A 25,770-nucleotide genomic window follows, 5' to 3' on the forward strand; every position below is an offset into this window, starting at 1 on the left:
GTGTTGCTCGTCACCCATTTATATTATCTATAAGTAAGTCCTAGGAGTGCCGCCTTTTACAAGCTGTCTTTAATTCGCTGCAAGGCGTTTTTGGGAAGGCAACTAACGGATCATCCATTGAGTGCCAGCTCTTTACACTATATATATATATATATATATATATATATATATTATACACACATACACTGCTCAGAAAAATAAAGGGAACACTAAAATAACTTATCCTAGATCTGAATGAAATATTCTTATTAAATACATTGTTCTTTACATAGTTGAATGTGCTGACAACAAAATCACAAAAAAATGATCAATGGAAATCAAATTTATTAACCCATGGAGGTCTGGATTTGGAGTCACCCTCAAAATTAAAGTGGAAAAACACACTACAGGCTGATCCAACTTTGATGTAATGTCCTTAAAACAAATCAAAATGAGACTCAGTAGTGTGTGTGGCCTCCACGTGCCTGTATGACCTCCCTACAACGCCTGGGCATGCTCCTGATGAGGTGGCGGATGGTCTCCTGAGGGATCTCCTCCCAGACCTGGACTAAAGCATCCGCCAACTCCTGGACAGTCTGTGGTGCAACGTGGCGTTGGTGGATGGAGCGAGACATGATGTCCCAGATGTGCTCAATTGGATTCAGGTCTGGGGAACGGGCGGGCCAGTCCATAGCATCAATGCCTTCATCTTGCAGGAACTGCTGACACACTCCAGCCACATGAGGTTTAGCATTGTCTTGCATTAGGAGGAACCCAGGGCCAACCGCACCAGCATATGGTCTCACAAGGGGTCTGAGGATCTCATCTCGGTACCTAATGGCAGTCAGGCTACCTCTAGCGAGCACATGGAGGGCTGTGCGACCCCCCAAAGAAATGCCACCCCACACCATTACTGACTCACTGCCAAACCGGTCATGCTGGAGGATGTTGCAGGCAGCAGAACGTTCTCCTTGGCGTCTCCAGACTCTGTCACGTCTGTCACATGTGCTCAGTGAGAACCTGCTTTCATCTGTGAAGAGCACAGGGCGCCAGTGGCGAATTTGCCAATCTTGGTGTTCTCTGGCAAATGCCAAACGTCCTCCACGGTGTTGGGCTGTAAGCACAACCCCCACCTGTGGACGTCGGGCCCTCATACCACCCTCATAGAGTCTGTTTCTGATCGTTTGAGTAGACACATGCACATTTGTGGCTTGCTGGAGGTCATTTTGCAGGGCTCTGGCAGTGCTCCTCCTGTTCCTCCTTGCACAAAGGCGGAGGTAGCGGTCCTGCTGCTGGGTTGTTGCCCTCCTACGGCCTCCTCCACGTCTCCTGATGTACTGGCCTGTCTCCTGGTAGCGCCTCCATGCTCTGGACACTACGCTGACAGACACAGCAAACCTTCTTGCCACAGCTCGCATTGACGTGCTATCCTGGATGATCTGCACTACCTGAGCCACTTCTGTGGGTTGTAGGGAGGTCATACAGGCACGTGGAGGCCACACACACTACTGAGCCTCATTTTGACTTGTTTTAAGGACATTACATCAAAGTTGGATCAGCCTGTAGTGTGTTTTTCCACTTTAATTTTGAGGGTGACTCCAAATCCAGACCTCCATGGGTTAATAAATTTAATTTCCATTGATAATTTATGTGTGATTTTGTTGTCAGCACATTCAACTATGTAAAGAACAAAGTATTTAATAAGAATATTTCATTCATTCAGATCTAGGATGTGTTATTTTAGTGTTCCCTTTATTTTTTTGAGCAGTGTATATATATATAATCTATCCTTACAGCAGCAGCCGGCACTCCCATAAAAGCACAACTTGCTCAGGTGCTCAGAAAGATAGATATATAAAGGTCCATAAAAAACTGGCACTCAGAGACAGCAAAATGATTAAAAAGCAATATGTAATATCCATGTCAAGAAAATATGGGGCTAGGCACACCCAGTGGGCGGGGCTAGGCACACCATTCCAGTCGTGCACCCCCTAATAAAATGTGCTGCGCACGCCTATGACACTGAGGGAGTTGGTGGGGTGGTTTGCGTGAGCTTGGTTACAAGAGGAAGGGATTTACTGGTCAGTGGACTGCTTCCGCTGTCGCCCAAAGTTTTTGAACTTGTCACTGACTTATTATGAATGCGCTGCAGGTGACGTATAAGGGAGGATGTTTCGAGGTGGTTAACGTCCTTACCCCTACTTATTACAGCTTGACAAAGGCAACACACGGCTTGACAAATGTTGTCCGCATTTCTGTTGAAATACTTCCACACCGAAGAGCTGATTTTTTTTTGGTATTTTCACCAGGCATGTCAATGGCCATATTCCTCCCACGGACAACAGGTGTCTCCCCGGGTGCCTGACTTAAACAAACCACCTCACCATCAGAATCCTCCTGGTCAATTTCCTCCCCAGCGCCAGCAACACCCATATCCTCCTCATCCTGGTGTACTTCAACACTGACATCTTCAATCTGACTATCAGGAACTGGACTGCGGGTGCTCCTTCCAGCACTTGCAGGGGGCGTGCAAATGGTGGAAGGCGCATGCTCTTCACGTCCAGTGTTGGGAAGGTCAGGCATCGCAACCGACACAATTGGACTCTTTGTGGATTTGGGATTTCGAAGAACGCACAGTTCTTTGCTGTGCTTTTGCCAGCTTAAGTCTTTTCATTTTTCTAGCGAGAGGCTGAGTGCTTCCATCCTCATGTGAAGCTGAACCACTAGTCATGAACATAGGACAGGCCCTCAGCCGTTCCTTGCCACTCCGTGTGGTAAATGGCATATTGGCAAGTTTACGCTTCTCCGACGACAATTTTATTTTAGATTTTTGAGTCCTTTTTTTACTGATATTTGGTGTTTTGGATTTTACATGCTCTGTACTATGACATTGGGCATCGGCCTTGGCAGACGACGTTGATGGAATTTCATCGTCTCGGCCATGACTAGTGGCAGCAGCTTCAGCACGAGGTGGAAGTCGATCTTGATCTTTCCCTATTTTTGGAACCTCAACATTTTTGTTCTCCATATTTTAATAGGCACAACTAAAAGGCACCTCAGGTAAACAATGGAGATGGATGGATACTAGTATACTTATGGATGACGAGCGACTGCCGACACAGAGGTAGCTACAGCCGTGGACTACCGTACTGTGTCTGCTGCTAATATAGACTGGATGATAATGAGATAAAATTAAAATATATATATATATATATATATATATATATATATATATATATATCTCACACTAGTGTGAGAGGTGCGGCTGCGGTGTGGTGGTGCCTGCTGCCGTGCAGGTGTAGACTCTGTACTCACCAGGCGCCGCTCTCTCTCACCTTCCGGTACCAGAACCTCCAACGGACCTGGAAATCTTCAGTCGGATCCGGACACGGCGATTCCCTCTCGGAGCTGACCGACGACCGAGCTGAGGAGAGAATAATTTACCTTAAAGGGGGTATCGACCCTTCTTCCACTGGAACAGGGGATACCCCAGGGGTGACCGCGACCTTCACCGGTTGGGTGAATGGTCATCACCGGCACAAAGCCTCAGCCACCCAGATTTCACACACTCGCGCTCTCGCACGTAGTGTGATGAAAAGGATTCTCACGTCCGTGAGCAATCCCGACTCCGGCGCTCGGGGACAGACAAGGGACAAACGTACACGGATGCTACTCACCGTCACGAGTCTTGCACTTCGATCTTCTCCACTTACAGGTCCCTGTAAGGAGGCAAAGAGAAACAGCCGTGCAGGGCCTAACTCTACCCTAGTGTCACACCCTATACTAACTACAACGGCAGAGCCCTCAAACTAGCTCTGTGGGTGTGGTGCAACAAAACTATGCAAACAGACAATTTGCCCTGCACGGTAACAACATACATCACAATATCAGAATGCAAGATCACACGGTGTTGTCCCTTTAAATCCCTACCTGCCGCTGGAAGTGGGTGGGTGCCACACGGCCTGCCCACCTAAACACCTCCGGGTGGCCCGAGCCCAGTGCCACCTTTATTCACCTTGGGGGGTACTTACTCGCTGGGCCTAGCGCCCCCTGACTGCGCCCAGGCCGGAGGCCTGACTTCGCCCACGGGCCTAGCGCCCGCCTAACTTGCTGCCCGTTGGGTGACCTGGGCCTTGTGCCCAGGGTCACCTTATCTGCACCTACTTGGCCAAAATACACTAGGGCCTAGCGCCCTCTAATGCTCCACAGGCCTAGTGCCTGATATGCCCCCGGGCCTAGTGCCCGCCTAACTGGTGCCAACGGGAGAGGGTGGCTTGGGCCTAATGCCCAAACCACCTAATCAGATATTGGCCCCCAAACTCCTAGCTGCGCCACAGGCCTAGTGCCTGAATTGTGCCCTCGGGCCTAATGCCCGTCCCTGGTGGTCGAGGGAGGAAGGGGGGAGGGGGTGAAGGTTGCCTCACCAAGGCCTCACCTGATCCGCGGGGTCTCCGGCACTCTCTTCTGCCGCTGACCCGTCCTGGCCAGCGGCGCCGCCGTCTCTCCTCCGCGTCCAGCCGCCGCTGGACATCTTCCTCCTGCAGGCCGACGTCTTCCGGCCTCTTCAGCTGCCACCGGAGCTCTTCTCCCCACGGCCGCCGTCTTCTTCGTCCACGCCGTCTTGGCTCCCCGTCCGGCTCTTCTTCTCTACTCCGCGCGACGTCTCCTTTCTTCTTCGCGCTCTTCCGCGCGCTCCGTCCCTTTGGGGGCGGGGCCTATGACGCGGCGAGCGCCGATTGGCTCGCCGCGTCCCTCTCTGACTGGCTGCCGCTCCGGGAGCCGCGATTGGCTCCCGGAGGGCGCCAACATTCGAATCCTCCAGCAGCCTCCTGTCCGGTGCAGGGAAAAGGGTAATCCCTGCACCGGACACCCGCCGCCACGCACCCAGCGCTGGGGACAGACAAGCTGCCCCAGCGCTGCCCCCAGCTAGGGACAGCAACACAGATGTGCCCACAGGGCACATCTTTACACTAGTACTGCAGCCGGACAGGTATATATTATGTAATGACGGACCTGCTGGACACTGTCTGCAGAATGCGTTTATAAAAACACCACACGACGAGTGTTTAACTTTTTCAGGCAGACAATCACAATATACTGGTGGTCAGCAGACAATCACAATATACTGGTGGTCAGTGGTCACTGGTCAGTCACAGTGGCACTCTGGCAGCAAAAGTGTGCACTGTACTTAAAATATGTACTCCTGCTATAACTGCTCCCCAGTCTCCCCCACAATTAAGCTGTGTGAGCAGTGAGCACTCAGCACAGTCAGATAATGATATACAGTATTACATATGATGCAGCACACTGGGCTGAGCACAGATATGGTATGTGACTGTGTCACACTGTGTATCGTTTTTTTTCAGGCAGAGAACGGATTAATTAAACTGGTGGTGGTCACTGGTCACACGATCAGCAAGTAGTACTCCGTCCTAAGCAGACAATCACAATATACTGGTGGTCAGTGTGGTCACTGGTCAGTCACACTGGCAGTGTGGCACTCTGGCAGCAAAAGTGTGCACTGTACTTAAAATATTTATGTACTCCTGCTCTAACTGCTCCCCAGTCTCCCCCCACAATTAAGCTGTGTGAGCAGTGAGCACTCAGCACAGTCAGATATACAGTATTACATATGATGATGCAGCACACTGAGGCTGAGCACAGATATGGTATGTGACTGTGTCACACTGTGTATCGTTTTTTTTCAGGCAGAGAACGGATTAATTAAACTGGTGGTCAATGGTCACTGGTCACACTATCCGCAAGTAGTAGTACTCCAGTCCTAATATGCTCCCCAAAATTAGTAAATAGTGTCTCTAACTCTCTACTCTCTTCTCTATAAACGGAGAGGACGCCAGCCACGTCCTCTCCCTATCAATCTCAATGCACGTGTGAAAATGGCGGCGACGCGCGGCTCCTTATATAGAATCCGAGTCTCGCGAGAATCCGACAGCGGGATGATGACGTTCGGGCGCGCTCGGGTTAACCGAGCAAGGCGGGAGGATCCGAGCCTGCTCGGCCCCGTGTAAAAAAAGCTGAAGTTCGGCGGGTTCGGATTCCGAGAAACCGAACCCGCTCATCACTAAGTCACACGGGAGAAATTTTCAGGGAAAATGGTCATGCCGGGAAGCTTGTCTGCACATAAACATTCTGGATTTAAGGGCCATTTACAACGGCATTCTGCAAGCGGAACATCTTCACGGTCTGCCCATCTTGATTCAGTCAGACAACATAACAGCAGTGGCGTACATAAACCGCCAGGGCGGAACAAAGAGCAGAGCGGCGATGGCAGAGGCCACAAAAGTTCTTCGCTGGGCGGAGAGACATGCAATCGCTCTGTCAGCAGTCTTCATTGCAGGAGTGGACAACTGGGAAGCAGTCTCTGCTGAGGAAGTCTATCTCTATCCAGGAGAGTGGGGTCTTCATCAAGAGGTCTTTGCAGAAGTGACAAGTCATTGGGGAACTCCTCAAATAGACATGATGGCGTCTCTCCTCAACAAAAAACTTAAAAGATATTATTGTTCCAGGTCGAGGGACCCTCAAGCAATAGCGGTGGACGCCCTAGTGACACCGTGGGTGTTTCCGTCTGTCTGTGTTCCCTCCACTTCCACTCATTCCAAAGGTGGTAAAGATTATAAGGAGAACAAGGGTTCAGGCGCTACTCATTGTTACAGACTAGCCAAAGAGGGGCTGGTATCCAGATCTTCAGGAGTTGCTCATAGAAGATCCCTGGCCTCTTCCTCTATGGGAGGACCTGTTACAACAAGGACCGTGCGTGTATCAAGAATTACCGCGGCTGCGTTTGACGGCATGGCGGTTGAACGCCAAATCCTAGCCCGAAAGGGTATTCCCAGTGAAGTCATTACCACACTTCTTCAGGCTAGAAAAGAAGTAACTGCAAAGCATTACCACCGTATTTGGATGAAATATGTGTCTTGGTGTGAATCCAAGACTGCTCCTACGGAGGATTTTCAGCTGGGGCGTTTGCTCAATTTTTTTGCAAGCAGGTGTGGATGCGGGCCTAAAATTAGGTTCCATTAAAGTACAAATTTCGGCCTTATCAATCTTTTTTCAGAAAGAATTGGCCTCCCTTCCAGAAGTTCAGACCTTCATGAAAGGCGTGCTGCACATCCAACCTCCCTTTGTGCCCCCAGTGGCACCATGGGATCTTAATGTGGTGCTGCAGTTCCTGCAATCTCATTGGTTTGAACCATTACGTAAGGTGGAGTTGAAATTCCTTACTTGGAAAGTAGTCATGCTGTTGGCCTTGGCATCCACAATACAGGTGTCTGAATTGGCGGCTTTGTCTCATAAAAGTCCCTATTTAATCTTTCATGCAGATAGAGCGGAGTTGAGGACTCGTCAGCAATTTCTGCCAAAAGTGGTTTCATCGTTTCACGTAAACCAGCCTATTGTGGTGCCAGTGGCGGAATCGAAGGCTCTTGATGTGGTCAGAGCTTTGAAAATCTATGTCGCCAGAACGGCTCAGATTAGGAAAACGGAGGCTCTGTTTGCCCTGTGGGCTCCCAACAAGATTAGGGCTCCTGCTTCCAAACAGACTATTGCATGCTGGATCTGTAATACGATTCAGCAAGCTCACTCTACGGCAGGATTGCTGTTACCGAAATCTGTGAAGGCCCATTCTACCAGAAAGGTGGGCTCATCCTGGGCGGCTGCCCGAGGGGTCTCGGCGTTACAGCTTTGCCGAGCTGCTACTTGGTCGGGATCAAACACTTTTGCGAAGTTTTTTACAAGTTTGATACCCTGGCTGAGCAGGACCTCTTGTTTGGTCAATCGGTGCTGCAGAGTCATCCGCACTCTCCCGCCCGTTCTAGAGCTTTGGTATAAACCCCATATGAACCCCGTATGAAAAAATAGGATTTTAATACCTACCGGTAAATCCTTTTCTCTTAGTCCGTAGAGGATGCTGGGCGCCCGTCCCAGTGCGGCCTGTATCTGCAGTTATTGGTTATGGTTTGGTTTCCTCTTTCCACATAAACCAACCTATCGTGGTACCTGTGGCTACTGACGCCTTCGTTGAATCAAAATCTCTGGATGTGGTCAGAGCTTTGAAGATTTATGTCGCCAGAACGGCTCAGATTAGGAAAACAGACTCTGTTTGTGCTGTATGCTCCCAACAAGGTTGGGTGTCCTGCTTCCAAGCAGACCATTGCGCGCTGGATCTGTATCACGATTCAGCAGGCCCATTCCACGGCTGGATTGCCATTACCGGAATCAGTGAAGGCCCATTCCACTAGGAAGGTGGGCTCGTCCTGGGCGGTTGCCCGGGGGGTCTCTGCATTGCAACTTTGCCGAGCAGCTACTTGGTCTGGGTCAAACACTTTTGCAAAGTTCTAAAAGTTTGACACCTTGGCCGATGAAGACCTTAAGTTTGGTCAATCGGTGCTGCAGAGTTATTCACACTCTCTCCCGCCCATTCTAGAGCTTTGGTATAACCCCATGGTTCTAATGGTGACCCCAGCATCCTCTAGGACATACGAGAAAATAGGATTTTAATACCTACCGGTAAATCTTTTTCTCTTAGTCCGTAGAGGATGATGGGCGCCCGTCCCAGTGCGGCCTGTATCTGCAGTTATTGGTTATGGTTACACACATGTTGTGTTGCGTTCAGTCAGTCTGTGGCTGATGTTGTTCATGCCGTTGCGTGCGTTGTTGTTGAATGCCATATTGTACGGCGTGTTTGAGGTGTGAGCTGGTGTGTATCTCATCTTAGTTTAAAAAAATTAAATAAATCCTTTTCCTCAATGTCCGTCTCCCTGGGCACAGTTCCTATAACTGGAGTCTGGAGGAGGGGCATAGAGGGAGGAACCAGTTCACACCCATTTAAAGTCTTAATGTGCCCATGTCTCCTGCGGATCCCGTCTATACCCCATGGTTCTTGAAGCATCCTCTACGGACTAAGAGAAAAGGATTTACCGGTAGGTATTAAAATCCTATTTTTATCTGTCTCTGGGTCTACCGCTTTGAAGGAACCGGCAGACCGCAAGATTGAAATTATGCTCAAATCCATATACACTGCTTCAGGAGTGGCGTTAAGACCCACTATTGCCTGTGCATGGATTTCTAAAGCCATAGTAAAGTGGTCAGGCACATTACTAGAGGCCTTATATTCTCTGGATAGAAGTTACCTTTTTATTGTTTTTACGGAACATACAGGATTCTGCGGGTTTCATGGTGGAGGCCATGAAGGACCTGGGTAATCTGACTGCAAGAACATCGTCCATGGCTGTCTCAGCACGCAGGGGACTCTGGCTACGCCAATGGTCTGCAGACGCGGAATCCAGGAGAAGTGTGGAGAACCTACATTTCACAAGTCAGGCTCTGTTTGGGGAAGCATTGGATGCATGAATCTCCACAGCAATTGCTGGTAAGTCGACCTTTCTTAGCCGGCTGAGGGAAGAAACATTTTTTTCTGCGTCCTCTGTGCAGTCCTTTCGGTCTGGAAAAGCTAAAAAGTCCAAGACTCCTACCACTTTCTTCATAGGTGGGCGAGCAAAATCCAAAAAACTGGCACCGGCAGGTTCCCAAGACCAGAAACTTGCCTCTGTGTCCTCAAAATCCTCAGCATGACTGTGGACCTCCCCTGCCTGGAGAACGGGCAGGTGGGAGCGAGGCTCAGACGTTTCAGTCACGTCTGGGTGTCGTCCGGTCTGGATCCCTGGGTACAGGATATTGTGTCCCAGGGGTACAAACTGGGAGTTTCAAGAGCTCCCACCCCACAGGTTCTCCAAATCAGGCCTGCCAGCTTTGCTGACAGAAAGGGCTATCCTTCAGGAAGCCATTCACAAATTGGAAAGGTTAGATGTAATTGTTCCAGTTCCACCTCATCTGGTAAACCAGGGTTACTATTCAAACCTGTTTGTGGTACCAAAACCGGATGGTTTGGTCAGGCCAATTTTGAACCTGAAGTCACTAAACCCTTATCTGAGGAAATTCAAGTTCAAATGGAGTCTCTTAGAATGGTGATCTCAGGGCTGGAGGAGGGAGAGTTTCTGGTGTCCTTGGACATCAAGCATGTGTACCTCCACATTCCGATTTGGCCGCCACACTAGGCTTATCTCAGATTTGCGCTGTTGGACTGTCACTATCATTTCCAGGCACTGCCATTCGGCCTCTCCACAGCACCGAGGGTGTTCACCAAGGTAATGGCAGAGATGATTCTCCTCAGCAGGCAGGGGGTGAATGTAATTCCTTATCTGGACGATCTGCTGATAAAGGCATCTTCCAGGGAAAGGTTATTGCAGTCCATTGCTCTCACGACTCGACTGCTCTGGGCACATGGATGGATCCTGAATCTTCCAAAATCACATTTGGAGCCGACAAGGAGATTGTCTTTCCTTGGGATGCTCCTCGACACGGAAGTGCAGAGGGTATTTCTACCGGTGGAAAAGGCGTTGGTGATCCAAGCTAAGGTCCGGGATGTCTTGAAGCCTACCCGGGTATCTGTTAATCAGTGCATTCGCCTGCTGGGGAAGATGCTTGCCTCCTACGAGGCTCTTCAGTACGGAAGATTTCATGCACGGTCCTTCCAACTGGATCTTCTGCACAAGTGGTCGGGATCTCATCTGCACATGCACCAGAGGATACGTCTGTCGCCAAAAGCCAGGATTTTACTCCTATGGTGGCTACAATTGCCTCACCTTCTAGAGGGCCGCAGGTTCGGGATTCAGGACTGGATCCTTCTAACCACGGATGCAAGTCTCAGAGGTTGGGGTGCAGTCACCCAAGGGGAGACCTTCCAAGGCAGGTGGTCAAGTCAGGAATCCATTATTTCAATCAACATTCTGGAACGAAGAGCCGTGTACAACTGTCTTCTACAAGCGGCACATCTTCTACAACAGTGGTTCTCAAACTCTGTCCTCAGGACCCCACACGGTTCATGTTTTCCATGTCACCCAGCAGCTGCACTGTGTATCACCAACTGTTGCATTTAAAAAATTTACAGGTGACCTGCAAAACATGACACGTGTGGGGTCCTGAGGACCGAGTTTGAGAACCTCTATTCTACAAGATCGGGCCATTCAGGTGCAGTCGGACAATGTAATGACGGTGGCCTACATAAATTGACAGGGCGGAACGAAGAGCAGAGCTGCAATGTCAGAGGTAAAAAGAATCATCCTCTGGGCAGAAAGGCACGCGTTGGCGCTGTCAGCAATCTTCATTCCGGGAGTGGACAACTGGGAAGCGGACTTCCTCAGCAGACACAAACTCCATCCAGGAGAGTGGGGCCTCCATCCGGAGGTGTTCACGGAGGTGACATCTTTAGGGTGTACCTCAAATAGACATGATGGCCTCCCGTCTCAACAAGAAGCTTCGGAGGTACTGTTCCAAGCAGTGGCGGTGGACGCCCTGGTGACTCTGTGGGTGTTCCAGTCAGTGTACGTGTTTCCTCCACTTCCACTCATTCCAAGGACTCTACACACACAATTAGCAGCCTTGCACATAACGCCCACAGTATTGTACTTACATAATGTCTCCAGTATAGTGTACAGTGACAGATACACATACGCTCCCACCAGTGCCAGATACACATTATTTGCACCTATAGTGCAGTGCCGGATACACATTATATGCCCCCAGCAGTGCAGTGCCAGATACATGTTATATGCCCCCAGCAGTGCCGGGTACACGTTATGTGCCCCCAGCAGTGCAGTGCCGAGTACACGTTATGTGGCCCCAGCGATGCACGTTATGTGCGCCCCAGCAGTGCAGTGCCGGATACACTTGCCCCCGCGTGTGTCCGGCCGCGGCGTGCCGTACACAGGAGTGAAGGGACAGCAGCACTGAGTCTGCAGCAGCGTTCGTCCTGCGGCCCACCTCCTGAGTCCTATCAGTGGCTGTGCTGACGAGGGGGAGTGCTGTGGGTGTACTAAAGCTAAGCTACTGTGTGTGGCGTCTGAAACCGGTGCTGCACTGTGCGCACCGAGTAGTTTAGTTTTTGTCCCGCCCACAGCATTCCCCCCTCCCTCGTCGTCACACACAGCCGCTGCTGCTAGCGCTAGGGAGGCAGGCCGGGACGGATGCTGCTGTGCAGCAAGTCAACAAGATGGGGAGAAATGTTCCGTCAGTCTTGTTACACCTCCAACATAACAATGATATTTCAGGGTTCATCCTATTAAGACGAGTAGGGACGTAGTACCATTGAGAACATCATTTTTTATATGCTTTTTCTGTTGCTCGCACACAAATGGAACTTGAAGCTATGTTAGAATAGATATTAGTCCAGTCGTCCATATCCAACGTTTCCCCGAGGTCTGCTTCCCAAGCCCTTTTTATGGGATTCCCTATCAGTCAAAGAAGGGGGTGGAAGTAATGTAGACCATTTTTATTCAATGAATAACCATATGTTTCATAAAATCTAAATAACAATGGTGCCTTCATACATACGAGACATTGCATGAGCACCATAATACTGAATTTGGCCACTTTATAGACATCAGTGTGTCGCAATTGTATGTGTCCACTAGGGCTATTTTCCAGATATTATAAAAGGCATGACTTAAAGGTGCCCTAACATATAAAGGGACATGACTTGTGGGGGCTCTTTCCTGACTGCATATAAAGGGGCATGACTCGTGATGGCATATGAGTGGGATCTGGCATATAAAGTGGAATGTGAAACAGATAACCTATATAAAGGAGAATGTTGAGCAGTCTGATGGTGTATATAAAAGGTTTCTATGGGCCTGATTCAGAGATTGGCAAAAATGCAGTGCTGCATACAAGCAACTTTGCATTTCCATCTGATCTCCAGGAGGGGCATGCAGGAGACTTCTCAGTAGAAGAGACTCCTCCTGCATGTAACTGCGATCCCTGTTCTGCAACACACACTGCGACAAACGCAATTGCCCAGCTGAGTAAGTCTTTGTGGTAACATGTAGACCCTGGACTCTCCACTTCCAAAAAATGCCCCGTTTCTGGAAATGCAGCCCACCACATCCACTGAACGCAGCTGCAGATACCCGATAATCTGGAATCTACGTTCAGGTCTGAATCGGGCCTTATGCATCTACAATAGATTGCATGTATTATAAAGAGTAAGTCATATGAAAATATGGCAATTAGACTATAAAACAAAGGGAAGATATTGCAATATGATGCTCTAACAGTCTGTCACCCTTACAACGACCTTGTTCTTGACTAACTTAGTAAGCTAAGTATTCTTTGTCCTTCCCAGGGGCAGCCCCGCTGTACTGTATGCTCAGAGCTTTATCAGTCTGGACTTTTTTCTTTCTAATGTCTTTGTTCTCTCACACAGCTTTCAGAGCTAGTAATAGATTTATTTATATAATAATATTCCAGTATAAAATGCTTCTGGCGAACAGATTTGTACTGCATATTTGCTAGTTTTTTGACCCATGCCATGACTACATCTTGAAGGTACCCTCCACCTCAGTGCTTTTGGACAGCTAAACAGCAGTTGTTGTTAATTTTATACCCCCATAGTTGTTCACTAGTTCAGATGATCTTCAATATATTGCCCCCCCACTCCCATGCACCTTTCTGTCGCATTGGCATGCCCTCCTGTTGACATCGTGCTTGATTGGCTCTCACCCAGGCCCAGGAGATATCGGGCATCAAGGAAGGACAAAATATGCACTACAATGTGATGTTGCTGTTGCTCTTAGGGGGTCATTCAGATCTGATCGTTGCTGTGCGTTTTCATACAGCAGGCGATCAGGTACTAACTGCGCATGCACCGCAATGCACACGCGCGCCTGACCACAACAGGCATCGCCGATTAGCGATGGGATGGTGCAAAAAATCCGACGCACGGGCATTCGCAAGGTGATTGACAGCAAGAGGCTGTTTGTGGGTGGAAACTGAGCATTTACAGGGAGTGTCTGGAAAAATGCAGGCGTTGCCAAGCATTTTCAGGGAGGATGTCTGAGTCTGACGTCCGCTCAGACCCAGATCAGCCTGTTCTCATCACACTGGAAAAGTAAGTCCTGGGTTGCGCACAGACTGCACAAAGTGAATTTTCGCAGCTCTGAATACACATGCGATCACACAATTACACAGCGAATTTACACTCTCCCCCTGGAGGCGGAGAATATCTGATCGCAGGACAGCAAAATTAACAGCCCAGCGATCAGAACTGAATTACCCCCTTAGGTTCCCCCCTTGAGGAACATGGGTCTGTGGCAAGAAGAAGGTGGAAACTGGGGTTATAGCAGTGAGTGGTGAGCGTCCATAGATTGGGCTATTGCAGATGACTAAGAATACTATCTCGGACCCTTTGGAGTACCCCTCTCCTTCATCTCTGTGCCCATATGAGCAGGATGCAGTGGAAGTAGACAGACCCCATAGCTATGGCACCCTCTATATAGTTATGCCCCTGATTCACTTTTCTCCCTAGATTTGACTGTCTAGATCTTTCATAGAGACCAGTGCTACTTTCCTAAATGGATGTGTTGTGTTCCTTCTGATTTATACCTTTTTTTTTATTTATTTTATTTATTTATTTTTGTAGTAGAGGGAAGTGTATGGCCTGGCACCAGTATAGGGATATAGGATGAAGATTTAGTGTGCGGTATTTAAAAATAAATAAATGTCTCTCTATCAGGGTCCACAGTGATCCTTGGGATATAAGGTAGCGACAGCGGAGCGGGCACCAAACATTTAAGCTTTTCAGACTCCCAGGATGTAGTGGGCCAGCCCCCTATATCCCCATCTCCTGGCTCAGGCAATTAAGTTTTTTGTTTGGTGCGGCAGGAGCTGGACCACTAGAACTGTTGGGCTGAAGAATTTTTTATTGCAGTCACAAGCTTTGTTATTTTGTATAGTATTTGGAAGAGGGTGTGACAATGCAATTTTAGAAGTCCTGGTCCTGCTGTCTGTAGCGTAATAGCACATGGAGCGTGGCCATGATCTGCGATACAGTGATAGAACTCATCCAGCCCCCACCCAGGTAAATGGGCTTTGTCTATGAGGGCTCCCTATATTTGGGGAGAATTTCCTGAAATCCAGGAGTCTCCTAGACATTCTGGGAGTGTTGGCTGGTATGCTCTGCTTCCACACTTCAGAGCCATGTTGAATTCCCTTAGTGGTTCTCAAACTGGGTGCCTTGGATCACTTGCAGGGGTGTCCTGGGTTGCTGGTCCAGGACCAATTCAAATTATTTATGGTCCATGTAATGGGTGCAAGCAGTGCTGGTGGCTGCCAATCATAAAATATGTGGAAAAACAGAAGCAAACTTTGTCCCTCACAATGTAACTGAACCGAAGGATGACACAATTTACTTAATTTTATATTTTCTTCTGAATTTCTCAATAAGAAACATTTGGCCTAGGGGTGCCATGAAAAAAAAATTCTGATATTGTAGGGCAATGTAATTTAAAAGTTTGGAAACCACTGCACTACGGACTTATGCATGTGGCATGCCAGCAGGGTGGGGCGAGCGCAACAAGCCCCTTGCTGCGCTCTCCACACTGCGGGCTCGGTGGTGACCTGCAGTGTTGTGAACACCCACTAGTGGGAATAGGCCCTGGTAGTTGGCATGCAGACTGTCGGGATTCTCAGGGGGCGGGATGTAGGGGGAGGTGTTGTGACCGGCGGTAAGGAGACATAACTACATCCCCTTTCAACAACAAACCTCTTTGCTGTAGTAGTGAACATTTGCATTATTGTATAAAGTGTTATAGTAACTACTCATAGAAATATTGCTGTCCCTTGAGATGTGGACTTGCCCATCACATTATCCATAACTGAGAGAGAACTGTAATTAGTCTTGTTGTGAGAAGTGCTGTAATGTGGTGCGGACACCTTCAATATCAAACGGAGTATTTTTATACCGCTGCGCGTGTGTCCAGAGTCCATGCAACGTAAACGCAGTTGTGATTTGAGGTGCGCTGTATCCATAATTAAGGTAGACTGAGATGCTTGGTGTCAGAAAATAAAGGAAGAAACTGAAGGGAATTTAATATGTTTGGGTGGTGCTGATTTAGGGGTGCCTGATGGAGCAATTCAGTTTGCGGATGCCCATTATTGCAGTTTCTGCACCCAAATAAACATGGTTAAACCATAGGTCTGCAGTCCTGGTTTAGGCGCCCAAACAACGGGCTTTTAACACATCTGCTTGTAGCTCAGGAGGATGCAAGCAGAAACGTGTTCCCTCGCAGGGGAATAGAATAACAATTGAATTGCTCCATTGGATGCCAACTAGTGATAGCCGCTGGGGAAAACAATTGAAACAGCCTCTCTATATGTAATGTAACTTCCTTCTAATTTGTTCCGTTTCTTACATAGTTTTTAGATCTCGTTTTGTTTTCTAGCAATTGTGGTGTGCTTACTATTGATCTGCTTTTTTTTTTTTTTTGTGTTTTCAGACTATTATGGAACAATTTAACCCCTGCCTTAGGAATTTCATAGCAATGGGGAAGAATTACGAGAAAGCCTTGGCAAGTAAGTGGTTACAGAATCTGGATTGACAAAAGCGCCGTACACAATCTATAGACGAATATATAAATCTGTAACAGTGCTCCAAGACTATCAAGTGTTCAATGCTCTCCAGGCAGCAACATATTAAAATGTTTGCAAAGCTTAGGACTACACGTGTGACTGTATGCTGTACAATCTCGCATCACATGAGGACAGGTCATATTTTCAACAGAGGTGTGTTGCTATTGTATCCACTGCAGGTGCTTCTGTCTGTGAGACTGTGAGTCGATATTGACATTTGTCTTCTCATATGATTTGTATGGCAAACAGCCCATGCAGCAATACCAACTTGTTATCGCATAAAACCAGAGGGTGATAAAAATGACAACACTATTCATAAAATTAATTGCAGGTTTTTACAAGGATATAAATTGTAAAGATTTCCCCCCCCCCCCCCCCCCCCCACAGACACACATCCTTTGGTATAATATCTTCCAAACCGGGGTCTATTTACTAAGATTTAGATGGAAATAAAGTGGACGGATATAAATGACTAGCCAATCAGCTTCTAACTGTCATGTCACAGGCTAAGTTTGAAAAATGTCAATTAGGAGGTGATTGTCTCGTACTTTATTTCCATTCACTTTATCTCCATCCAATGCTTAGTAAATAGACCCCATAATCCCTCTAACCACAGGATAATTGCAATAACCTGGGCTGAACTCGGTGGTTAAATGTGGTTGTAATAGTATGTTGTTGTGGTGTTTTTTTTTTGTTTGTTTGTTTTTTAATATTTAGAGCATTGTAGCAGGATACTGTCCCAGTGAAATAGGTTGTGTATGGTGGGCTTTCTAATATTATCCAGCAATGTGAAGTAAGGTAGGTTTGTAAATCCTTCATATGTCATTTTCTCCACATCACCGAGTGCAGCTGGTCTCTGTAGGTGCCTCACCCAGTAGCTCCTGATAAGGATTATGTAAAGCTGGTTTATTTGAGTCTTTAGTCTTTTAGCGTAGATAGCTCTGCGTGAAGCTGAACAGCCCTCTATGTGCAGAAGTCACCTGCTCCAGTGGATAGTGTGATTTGATGAGTGCATTCATATATCTATTACACAGGCTTCAATTAAATACTAAATTCCAAACTGTAAGGATTTTAAATAGACCTTTTTTTTTTTTTTTTTTTTCCAATCCCGTTTTTTTGCATATAAGGGCCTTGTTAACATCTAGTCCTAAATTCCTCTAACACTGTGTGAAAAATAAAACCTAAGATTATACAGTACTTTTTCGCTATTTGATATGAAGCCATGTATGGAAAAAAGAAACCTAATTATTCAGTATCTTGTAGAACCACCTTTTTGGCAGCAATCATTTTTAATCATTTTTATTTCTGTAAAAGTTTATTGGCTGCCGACATTGTAGTAGTGGAATCTTGGCCCACTGTCCCCTACAGCGTTGCTTCGCCTTACTGATGTTTGTGGGAAATAGCTCTTCAGTTCCTGGCACACCATCTCGGTAGGGTTGAGAGGTTGGTTTGTTTGTTTATTTATTTTTTATTTTGGCCATTTTGAAACCTTGTTACTTTCCCTTTTGGGCCATTTATTTGTAGATTTACCAGTGCTCCATGTTTGTTGCATGATCCAATTGCGGACAAGCTTCAGCTGTCTGATAGATGGGCTCATGTTTTCCTCTACAATACTCTGGTATAAAGATGAGTTCATGGTCGATTTTAAGATTGTAAGGCATCAAGTTCTGTACCTGAAGAAAAAATCAGAATCCCCCTTCCTCTACCATGCTTGGTAGTTGGTGTAAGGTTCTTGTTGTGGTATGCGGTCTCTGATTTTTACCTAACATGGTTATCACTACACCCAGCTGTGTATGTGTGACATAGGTGTGAAAGGGTTAATTAAAACAAAACCACCTACCTAATGCCCCCCAAATTTTCTTAGCTATTAAAATTTGTCGGCTCTTCAGCTTAAAATACTTCATTAAAATTAAGGCTACAGTTTCTTACCCAAATTTAGAATTTACACTCTGACCTAATCTGTTATTGTAACGAGATAATTTCCTGCATAGGTATATGCAATTGTGGTCGAATTCCCGAAAATGTCGAAAAACGGGACATTTTCACCACAAAAAAAATAATCGACAATGCAATTCAGTACTTTTCGTCAAAAAAACGGCCATTCCAAATTCGACTTTTTGAAATTCGACATTTGTCAAATTCGACATTTCTGCAATGGTACAAATGCGGCATTTCGACAAAAGTATATTCAATTGAAGATTGTAAATTCGACAATAGTGCTTTTAGACCGTAAATTCGTCATTTTCAATCCGCCACACTGTGCTGACGGAATCTAATACAAAGTTTTAAAAACATGTATTTTTTTTGTGGTTTTTTTTATTGGTAATAGCATATCTATTTATATTGGAAGGGATTAGGTACTTGGTTTGTCTATTTAGGAGGCACAAGTATTATTTATATATTTTTAAATAGATTTTTTTAATGGAATGGGGTAAAAATCAGAAAAAAAAATGCGTGGGGTCCCCCCTCCTAAGCACAACCAGCCTCGGGCTCTTTGAGCCGGTCCTGGTTGCCAAAATATGGGGGAAAAAATGACACGGGATCCCCCGTATTTTAACAACCAGCACCGGGCTCTGCGCCTGGTCCTGCTGCAAAAAATACGGGGGACAAAAAGAGTAGGGGTCCCCCGTATTTTTTGTACCAGCACCAGGCTCCACTAGCTGGACAAATAATGCCACAGCTGGGGGACACTTTTATACCGCTCCCTGCGGCCGTGGCATTAAATACCCAACTAGTCACCCCTGGCCGGGGTACCCTGGAGGAGTGGGGACCCCTTCAATCAGGGGCCAGGGGTGAAGCCCGAGGCTGTCTCCCCCCCCATCCATTTGGGAGCTTTGGTATAATCCCCATGGTCCTTACGGAGTCCCCAGCATCCACTAGGACGTTAGAGAAAATTAGATTTTACTCACCGGTAAATCTATTTCTCGTAGTCCGTAGTGGATGCTGGGCGCCCGTCCCAAGTGCGGACTTCTTTTGCAATACTTGTATATAGTTATTGCTTACATAAGGGTTATGTTATGGTTGCATCAGGTTTGTCTGATGCTCTGTTGTTGTTCATACGGTTTACTGGGTATGTTATCACAAGTTATACGGTGTGATTGGTGTGGCTGGTATGAGTCTTACCCTGGATTCCAAAATCCTTTCCTTGTAATGTCAGCTCTTCCGGGCACAGTTTCCTTAACCGAGGTCTGGAGGAGGGGCATAGAGGGACAGTGCACACCAGTAGTACTAAATCTTTCTTAGAGTGCCCATGTCTCCTACGGAGCCCGTCTATTCCCCATGGTCCTTATGGAGTCCCCAGCATCCACTACGGACTACGAGAAATAGATTTACCGGTGAGTAAAATCTTATTTTTTTGCAGAATAACTACAAGTCCCAGCAAGCTTCCCCCCGCAGGTGACCTCACCGCTGACCGCAAAGTTCCCACCATTGAAGATAATGGAGGGGGCTGTGCGATGCGCGTCTGACAGCTCCGACGCGCATACAGCCAATCAGGAGAGTGCCACGACGTGGCGCTTCCTGATTGGCTGAAGGGACCTTCTGTGACAGGAGTCACGGGGGGTCTCTGCATTCGGGGAAAAGGGTCCCATGTGTAAACATGGGACCCCTTTCAGTCCGTCTGGTTCAGGTAAATGCGTTTTTTTGTTTTGCCAAGTACGTGGATTACAATAAAAGAACCGGACACTGGATCAGGCGAGTATAACTTTATTTTCAGGTACCCCGGATTCGTCGATATTGGAGACGTGGCAGTCGGCGTGTCAACATAGGTAAGTATGTATGTGTCGGCATGTGTGAAATAAAGTTGTATTTTCACGGTGTGCGTGTCCTGTTTTTTATTTGGGTATTTTTTTGCAGAAGAACTACAGGTACCAGCGGGCCCGTTTCCCCCCACATGCTGGTACTTGTGGTTCTCCAAGTACCAGCTTGCGGTGGAGGCTTGCTGGGACTTGTAGTTCTTCTGCAAAAAACAATATTCTTTCATTTTTACACATGGCTATCAGCCCCCCATCCGCAGCCCTTGGATGGGGGGGGACAGCCTCGGGCTTCACCCCTGGCCCTTGGGTGGCTGGGGGGGGACCCCTTGATTGAAGGGGTCCCCACTCCTCCAGGGTACCCCGGCCAGGGGTGACTAGTTGGGTATTTAATGCCACGGCCGCAGGGAGCGGTATAAAAGTGTTCCCCGGCTGTGGCATTATCTGTCCAGCTAGTGGAGCCCGGTGCTGGTACAAAAAATACGGGGGACCCCTACTCTTTTTGTCCCCCGTATTTTTTGCACCAGGACCAGGCGCAGAGCCCGGTGCTGGTTGTTAAAATACGGGGGATCCCCTGTCATTCCCCCCCCCCATATTTTGGCAACCAGGACCGGCTCAAAGAGCCCGAGGCTGGTTATGCTTAGGAGGGGGGTGAGCCCAAGCAATTTTTTTTTCGTTTTTTTTTTAAAACCTTTTTAAAAATCTAATCATAATCCGTCAAATCAGCCGTTTTTCGCCAGCGGGACTGTCAAATTCCTTTTTTATTGAATATGTCGAATTCCGGCACCCACCTGCCGGAATTCGACGGTCGAATTGTGTCGAATTTAAAAACGGGCGAAAAAGTGCCGCAATTCGCCCGGAATTGCATATACCCCATAGTGTGTAAAACGTCTGCATTACCAGAGACACTTGAAATGTTTTAAGAGAGTAGAACTTAATTAAATAGGATTTTATGACTGTCACAATGCATATAGAGTAGTTGGTATAATAAACCTTTAGAAATATTAATCCCAAAACTTTTCTAAAATAAAACTGAATATTAACACAGGAACTGCATTCATTAAACTCAAGTATTATGATACATGCTGTGGGAAAGGTAGGAGGACCGTTTCTCAGCTGTGGATTGGTCCACCAGTATCACGATTTGCAATATCATTTAATCGCTTGTATAGTCTTTACCCCCTTGCCCTTACAACTTTAATGACCGAGGCAATGGTATACTAATCTCTTCTAAAACCATGTTATAGCCTCCTTTGTCATTTATTCACTGCTCAGAAATATACTTTAAATTGTATTTTTGTGCACCTGTATATGTAAAATTACTTTTTTTTTTTTTTTTTGGGGGGTGTTTTGACTCCTTGACACTTTTTTATAATATAATTATTGGCACATGTTAGACCTTGTAGTCTGCTAACAAGGGTTCTCCTCACATGCCACGTATGTGAAGGATTCTTTTGAGCTATGATAATTTATCAGTATACAGTAGTGATTTACTTTAATTCTTATCAATTCAATGAAAATGGTGGTGGGTGTTTAAATGGCACTCTAGCAGGGCTTCTCTGAATAAATCTTAGGGTATGTTTTTTAGGGGGGGTTTTGGCCCTGAATGAAACAAAATATTGATGCCCCTGTCTGATTTTTGATGGGTGTGAATGTGGTGATATATAATGCAAAAGGTAGGTGACACAGGTCTTGAACCAAAGAATAGTCAGACTAACAGCGTCACTGTGTTCAACGTTTCAGTCTTATTGACTGTTTTCAAGAACATAAACAAAATGTATGAAACATACCTTAAATAGTGTACTGTGGCCAGGACTCCAGACTCCTCCCAGGCTGCGTCACCATCCCTGCTCATGTGATTGCCGCAATCCCCCGTGATGACACCGTGCGCCAGCCTGGGGAACACAGCGGGTGAAAGATGCTCCTCCAGAAGTTGTCGGGCGCCTGGTGGTTATCATGACAGCCTGTAAACAATAATGCAAAAACTCGCAGCCCCGTGGATACATGCATTCCTGTTTGCCATTTGGTACTAACAGCATTTACTTTTAGGACCAAATCCAATAATTGAGAGGCTCAAATTTGCATCCTCTAATTTGCGAATATGTAAAATATACGTCCTTTCAGTTTAGAAGTAGTTTCATCTAGTGCGTCCAGACAGGCAGATGACCATCCACCAGACCAGCAAGGAGTGGCATGGTCTGCATGCGAGAATATAAATCGCTCACTGAGGTTTGGTTTAAATGTAGGATGCTCATTTTAAGTTTGCTATTGTTAATGTCAAAGCACAGATGCCCAGTCCTGGGAAGATTATCAACAATCTTCCATGTTCTCTAAAAACGTTCACTGTCGGATGATGGACTTAAATTGTGTTCAAATGGCGTTTATAACAATTTCGACTAAAACTGTTTCTCTAAGAGAAACCGTTTTTTCTCCTAGTCCTAACACATCTGAATGCTCCAGACTGAGCTGCTAGAGGTGCAGCTTCTATATACAGTTGATAGCACTTACTGATGATCAAATGATGATGTGCACATAATTAGCAGCACCTGTCTCCAATTACCTTTTTCATATGGAAGCAGCAAGTGTGCGCTTACTAGGTTCACACTCGGCTAGTTCATTTTGTGTGTCCTTTCTTGGCCAAATGAGTGTAAAACCGGTTTGTCACCTGAAATGATATTGATCAAATCCAGTACTTGATGAGAACGATGATAAACGTGGATTGCATGGGTGTCTATACAATTGTTAGTCCTCCACCCCCCACTCAATTCCTGAAGTTCAACTTGGACACTTGGCTACCCACTTGGCTGGTAACTTCCCGTGAAGTGGTCATTGGTGATTTTGGTTTTGGCATGTAAACCGTTCATCCTATAGGGAGCAGCAGTTCATGTGTTACTTGAAGTATGCCAGTCATTCTGCAGATAAGCTGACGGGTTGTAGTACGGTATTTAAACCATAAAGCAGAGGCAATATCTTATTAGGACAATAGTATCCTTATAAGAATATCAACTGCGCACAAGTCTGTAAACAAAAATTAAACTTTATGTTTTATTTTTATTTGTATTTACAGATGCTTTATTTAATGTTTGGTTTACACAATCTGCTTCTACATATGCATGCAAATATGATCTAGTCTTTCACTTGTGTCAGGCAAAGGAGTTCAGTTTGTGTCAGGCCAAGGTTCAGACCTATTTACATGTGTACAGTACATGAAACGGTAACCCTCTCCCGGAATGGTAATAACCTACATTCTCCTGCTCTTCCCATCCTGTATTAGACGCCTAAAGCTAATACTGTTGTATTCATGTGCACAGTAACATGTAAAACATAAAATTCTGTGAAATGCTTCTGTCCTGTGCACCGCATTATGACTTGGCAGTTACTGTTGCCACCTTTTGTTTTAAAGTAGTAGTAGTAGTAGTAGTAGTAGTAGTAGTATCTACAAGGGGGAAGGAATGTAGATTGTTTTTGGGGGCGCAACAGGTGGTATTCAATTGTTTTGCAGATAGGTGCGGGTGCCCATTATATCTGCAGCGTGCAGAAATCCAGCCAAAGTTTGGTATTTGGTGCCCAAATGCAGGTCGCCCTATACTTTGCACTGGTTTAGCCAATGCATTTCTACGTAACCTGCTTGATAAGTAATAGGCATCCTCTCTCATTGGCAAAACAATTGAATTGTGCCCATTGGGCGCCCAATAACTATTTAATTCCCCCAATGTGTTTAACACATTTGAGGTGCAAGGAGTATTTACACAGTATACTTTCTCTGACGTCCTAGTGGATGCTGGGGACTCCGTAAGGACCATGGGGAATAGCGGCTCCGCAGGAGACTGGGCACTAGCTCCTCCCACTATGACCCTCCTCCAGACTTCAGTTAGAATCCTGTGCCCGGCTGAGCTGGATGCACACTAGGGGCTCTCCTGAGCTCCTAGAGAGAAAGTATATTTTAGATTTTTTATTTTACAGTGAGGTCTGCTGGCAACAGACTCGCTGCAGCGAGGGACTAAGGGGAGAAGAAGCGAACCTACCTAACTGGTGGTAGCTTGGGCTTCTTAGGCTACTGGACACCATTAGCTCCAGAGGGATCGACCGCATGGAACCGGCCATTGATGTTCGGTCCCGGAGCCGCGCCGCCGGCCCCCTTACAGAGCCAGAAGCAAGAAGAATCCGGAAAATCGGCGGCAGAAGACATCAGTCTTCATCAAGGTAGCGCACAGCACTGCAGCTGTGCGCCATTGCTCCTCATACACACTTCGGTCACTGAGGGTGCAGGGCGCTGGGGGGGGGGCGCCCTGAGAAGCAATAAATACACCTTGGCTGGCAAATATATCACAATATATAGCCCCAGAGGCTATATATGTGATAAATACCCCTGCCAGAATCCAGAAAAAAGCGGGAGAAAAGTCAGCCGAAAAAGGGGCGGAGCTATCTCCCTCAGCACACTGGCGCCATTTCTCCCTCACAGCTCCACTGGAAAGAAGCTCCCTGGCTCTCCCCTGCAGTCTACACTACAGAAAGGGTAAAAAAGAGAGGGGGGGCACTAAATTTAGGCGCAAGATACATATAGCAGCTATAAGGGGATATAATTTAGTTAATCCCTGGATTATATAGCGCTCTGGTGTGTGCTGGCATACTCTCTCTCTGTCTCCCCAAAGGGCTTTGTGGGGTCCTGTCTTCTGTCAGAGCATTCCCTGTGTGTGTGCGGTGTCGGTGCGGCTGTGTCGACATGTTTGATGAGGAGACTTATGTGGAGGAGGAGCAGGTGCCTATAAATGTGTTGTCACCCCCTGCGGGGCAGACACCGGAGTGGATGGACTTGTGGAAGGAATTACGCGAAAGTGTCGACTCCTTACATAAAAAATTTGACGACATGCCAAATGCGGGGCAGCCGGCTTCTCAGCCCGTGCCTGCCCAGACGTCTCAAAGGTCATCAGGGGCTCTAAAACGCCCGCTACCTCAGATGGCAGACACAGATGTCGACACGGATACTGATACCAGTGTCGACGACGATGAGACTAATGTAATGTCCAATAGGGCCACTCGTTATATGATTGAGGCAATGAAAAATGTTTTACACATTTCTGAGGTGACCCCAGGTACCACAAGAAAGGGTATTATGTTTGGGGAGAAAAAACTACCAGTAGTGTTTCCCCCTTCTGAAGAATTAAATGAAGTGTGTGAACTAGCGTGGGCTTCCCCCGATAAAAAATTGGTAATTTCAAAAAAAATACTAATGGCGTACCCTTTCCCGCCAGAGGATAGGTCACGTTGGGAAACACCCCCTAGGGTGGATAAAACACTTACACGCTTATCTAAAAAGGTGGCACTGCCGTCCCAGGATACGGCCGCCCTAAAGGAACCTGCTGACAGAAAGCAGGAGGATCTCCTGAAAGCTATATATACACACACTGGTATTATACTGAGACCAGCTATTGCCTCAGCATGGATGTGCAGTGCTGCAGCTGCATGGTCAGACTCCCTGTCAGAAAACATTGACACCCTAGACAGGGACACTATATTGCTAAACGTAGAGCATATTAAAGACGCTGTCTTCTACATA

At 46.8% G+C, this 25,770-nt stretch overlaps 1 protein-coding gene across 5 annotated transcripts in view; it reads left to right on the forward strand.

The window, feature by feature from the left end:
• Positions 1-25,770, forward strand: part of BAIAP2 (BAR/IMD domain containing adaptor protein 2) — a 455,453-nt gene that overhangs the window by 178,021 nt on the left and 251,662 nt on the right. Inside the window, exon 2 of one of the 5 annotated variants that reach the window (XM_063961088.1) lies at positions 16,329-16,404. The exons of the other annotated variants lie outside the window; for them this stretch is intronic. Coding sequence (XP_063817158.1) covers positions 16,329-16,404 — 76 coding nt within the window. The remainder of the gene's footprint in view (positions 1-16,328; positions 16,405-25,770) is intronic. 5 annotated transcript variants of the gene reach the window in all.

The sequence above is a fragment of the Pseudophryne corroboree genome, chromosome 3 (assembly GCF_028390025.1).
Source record: "Pseudophryne corroboree isolate aPseCor3 chromosome 3, aPseCor3.hap2, whole genome shotgun sequence".
In the NCBI taxonomy this organism is placed as follows: domain Eukaryota; kingdom Metazoa; phylum Chordata; class Amphibia; order Anura; family Myobatrachidae; genus Pseudophryne; species Pseudophryne corroboree.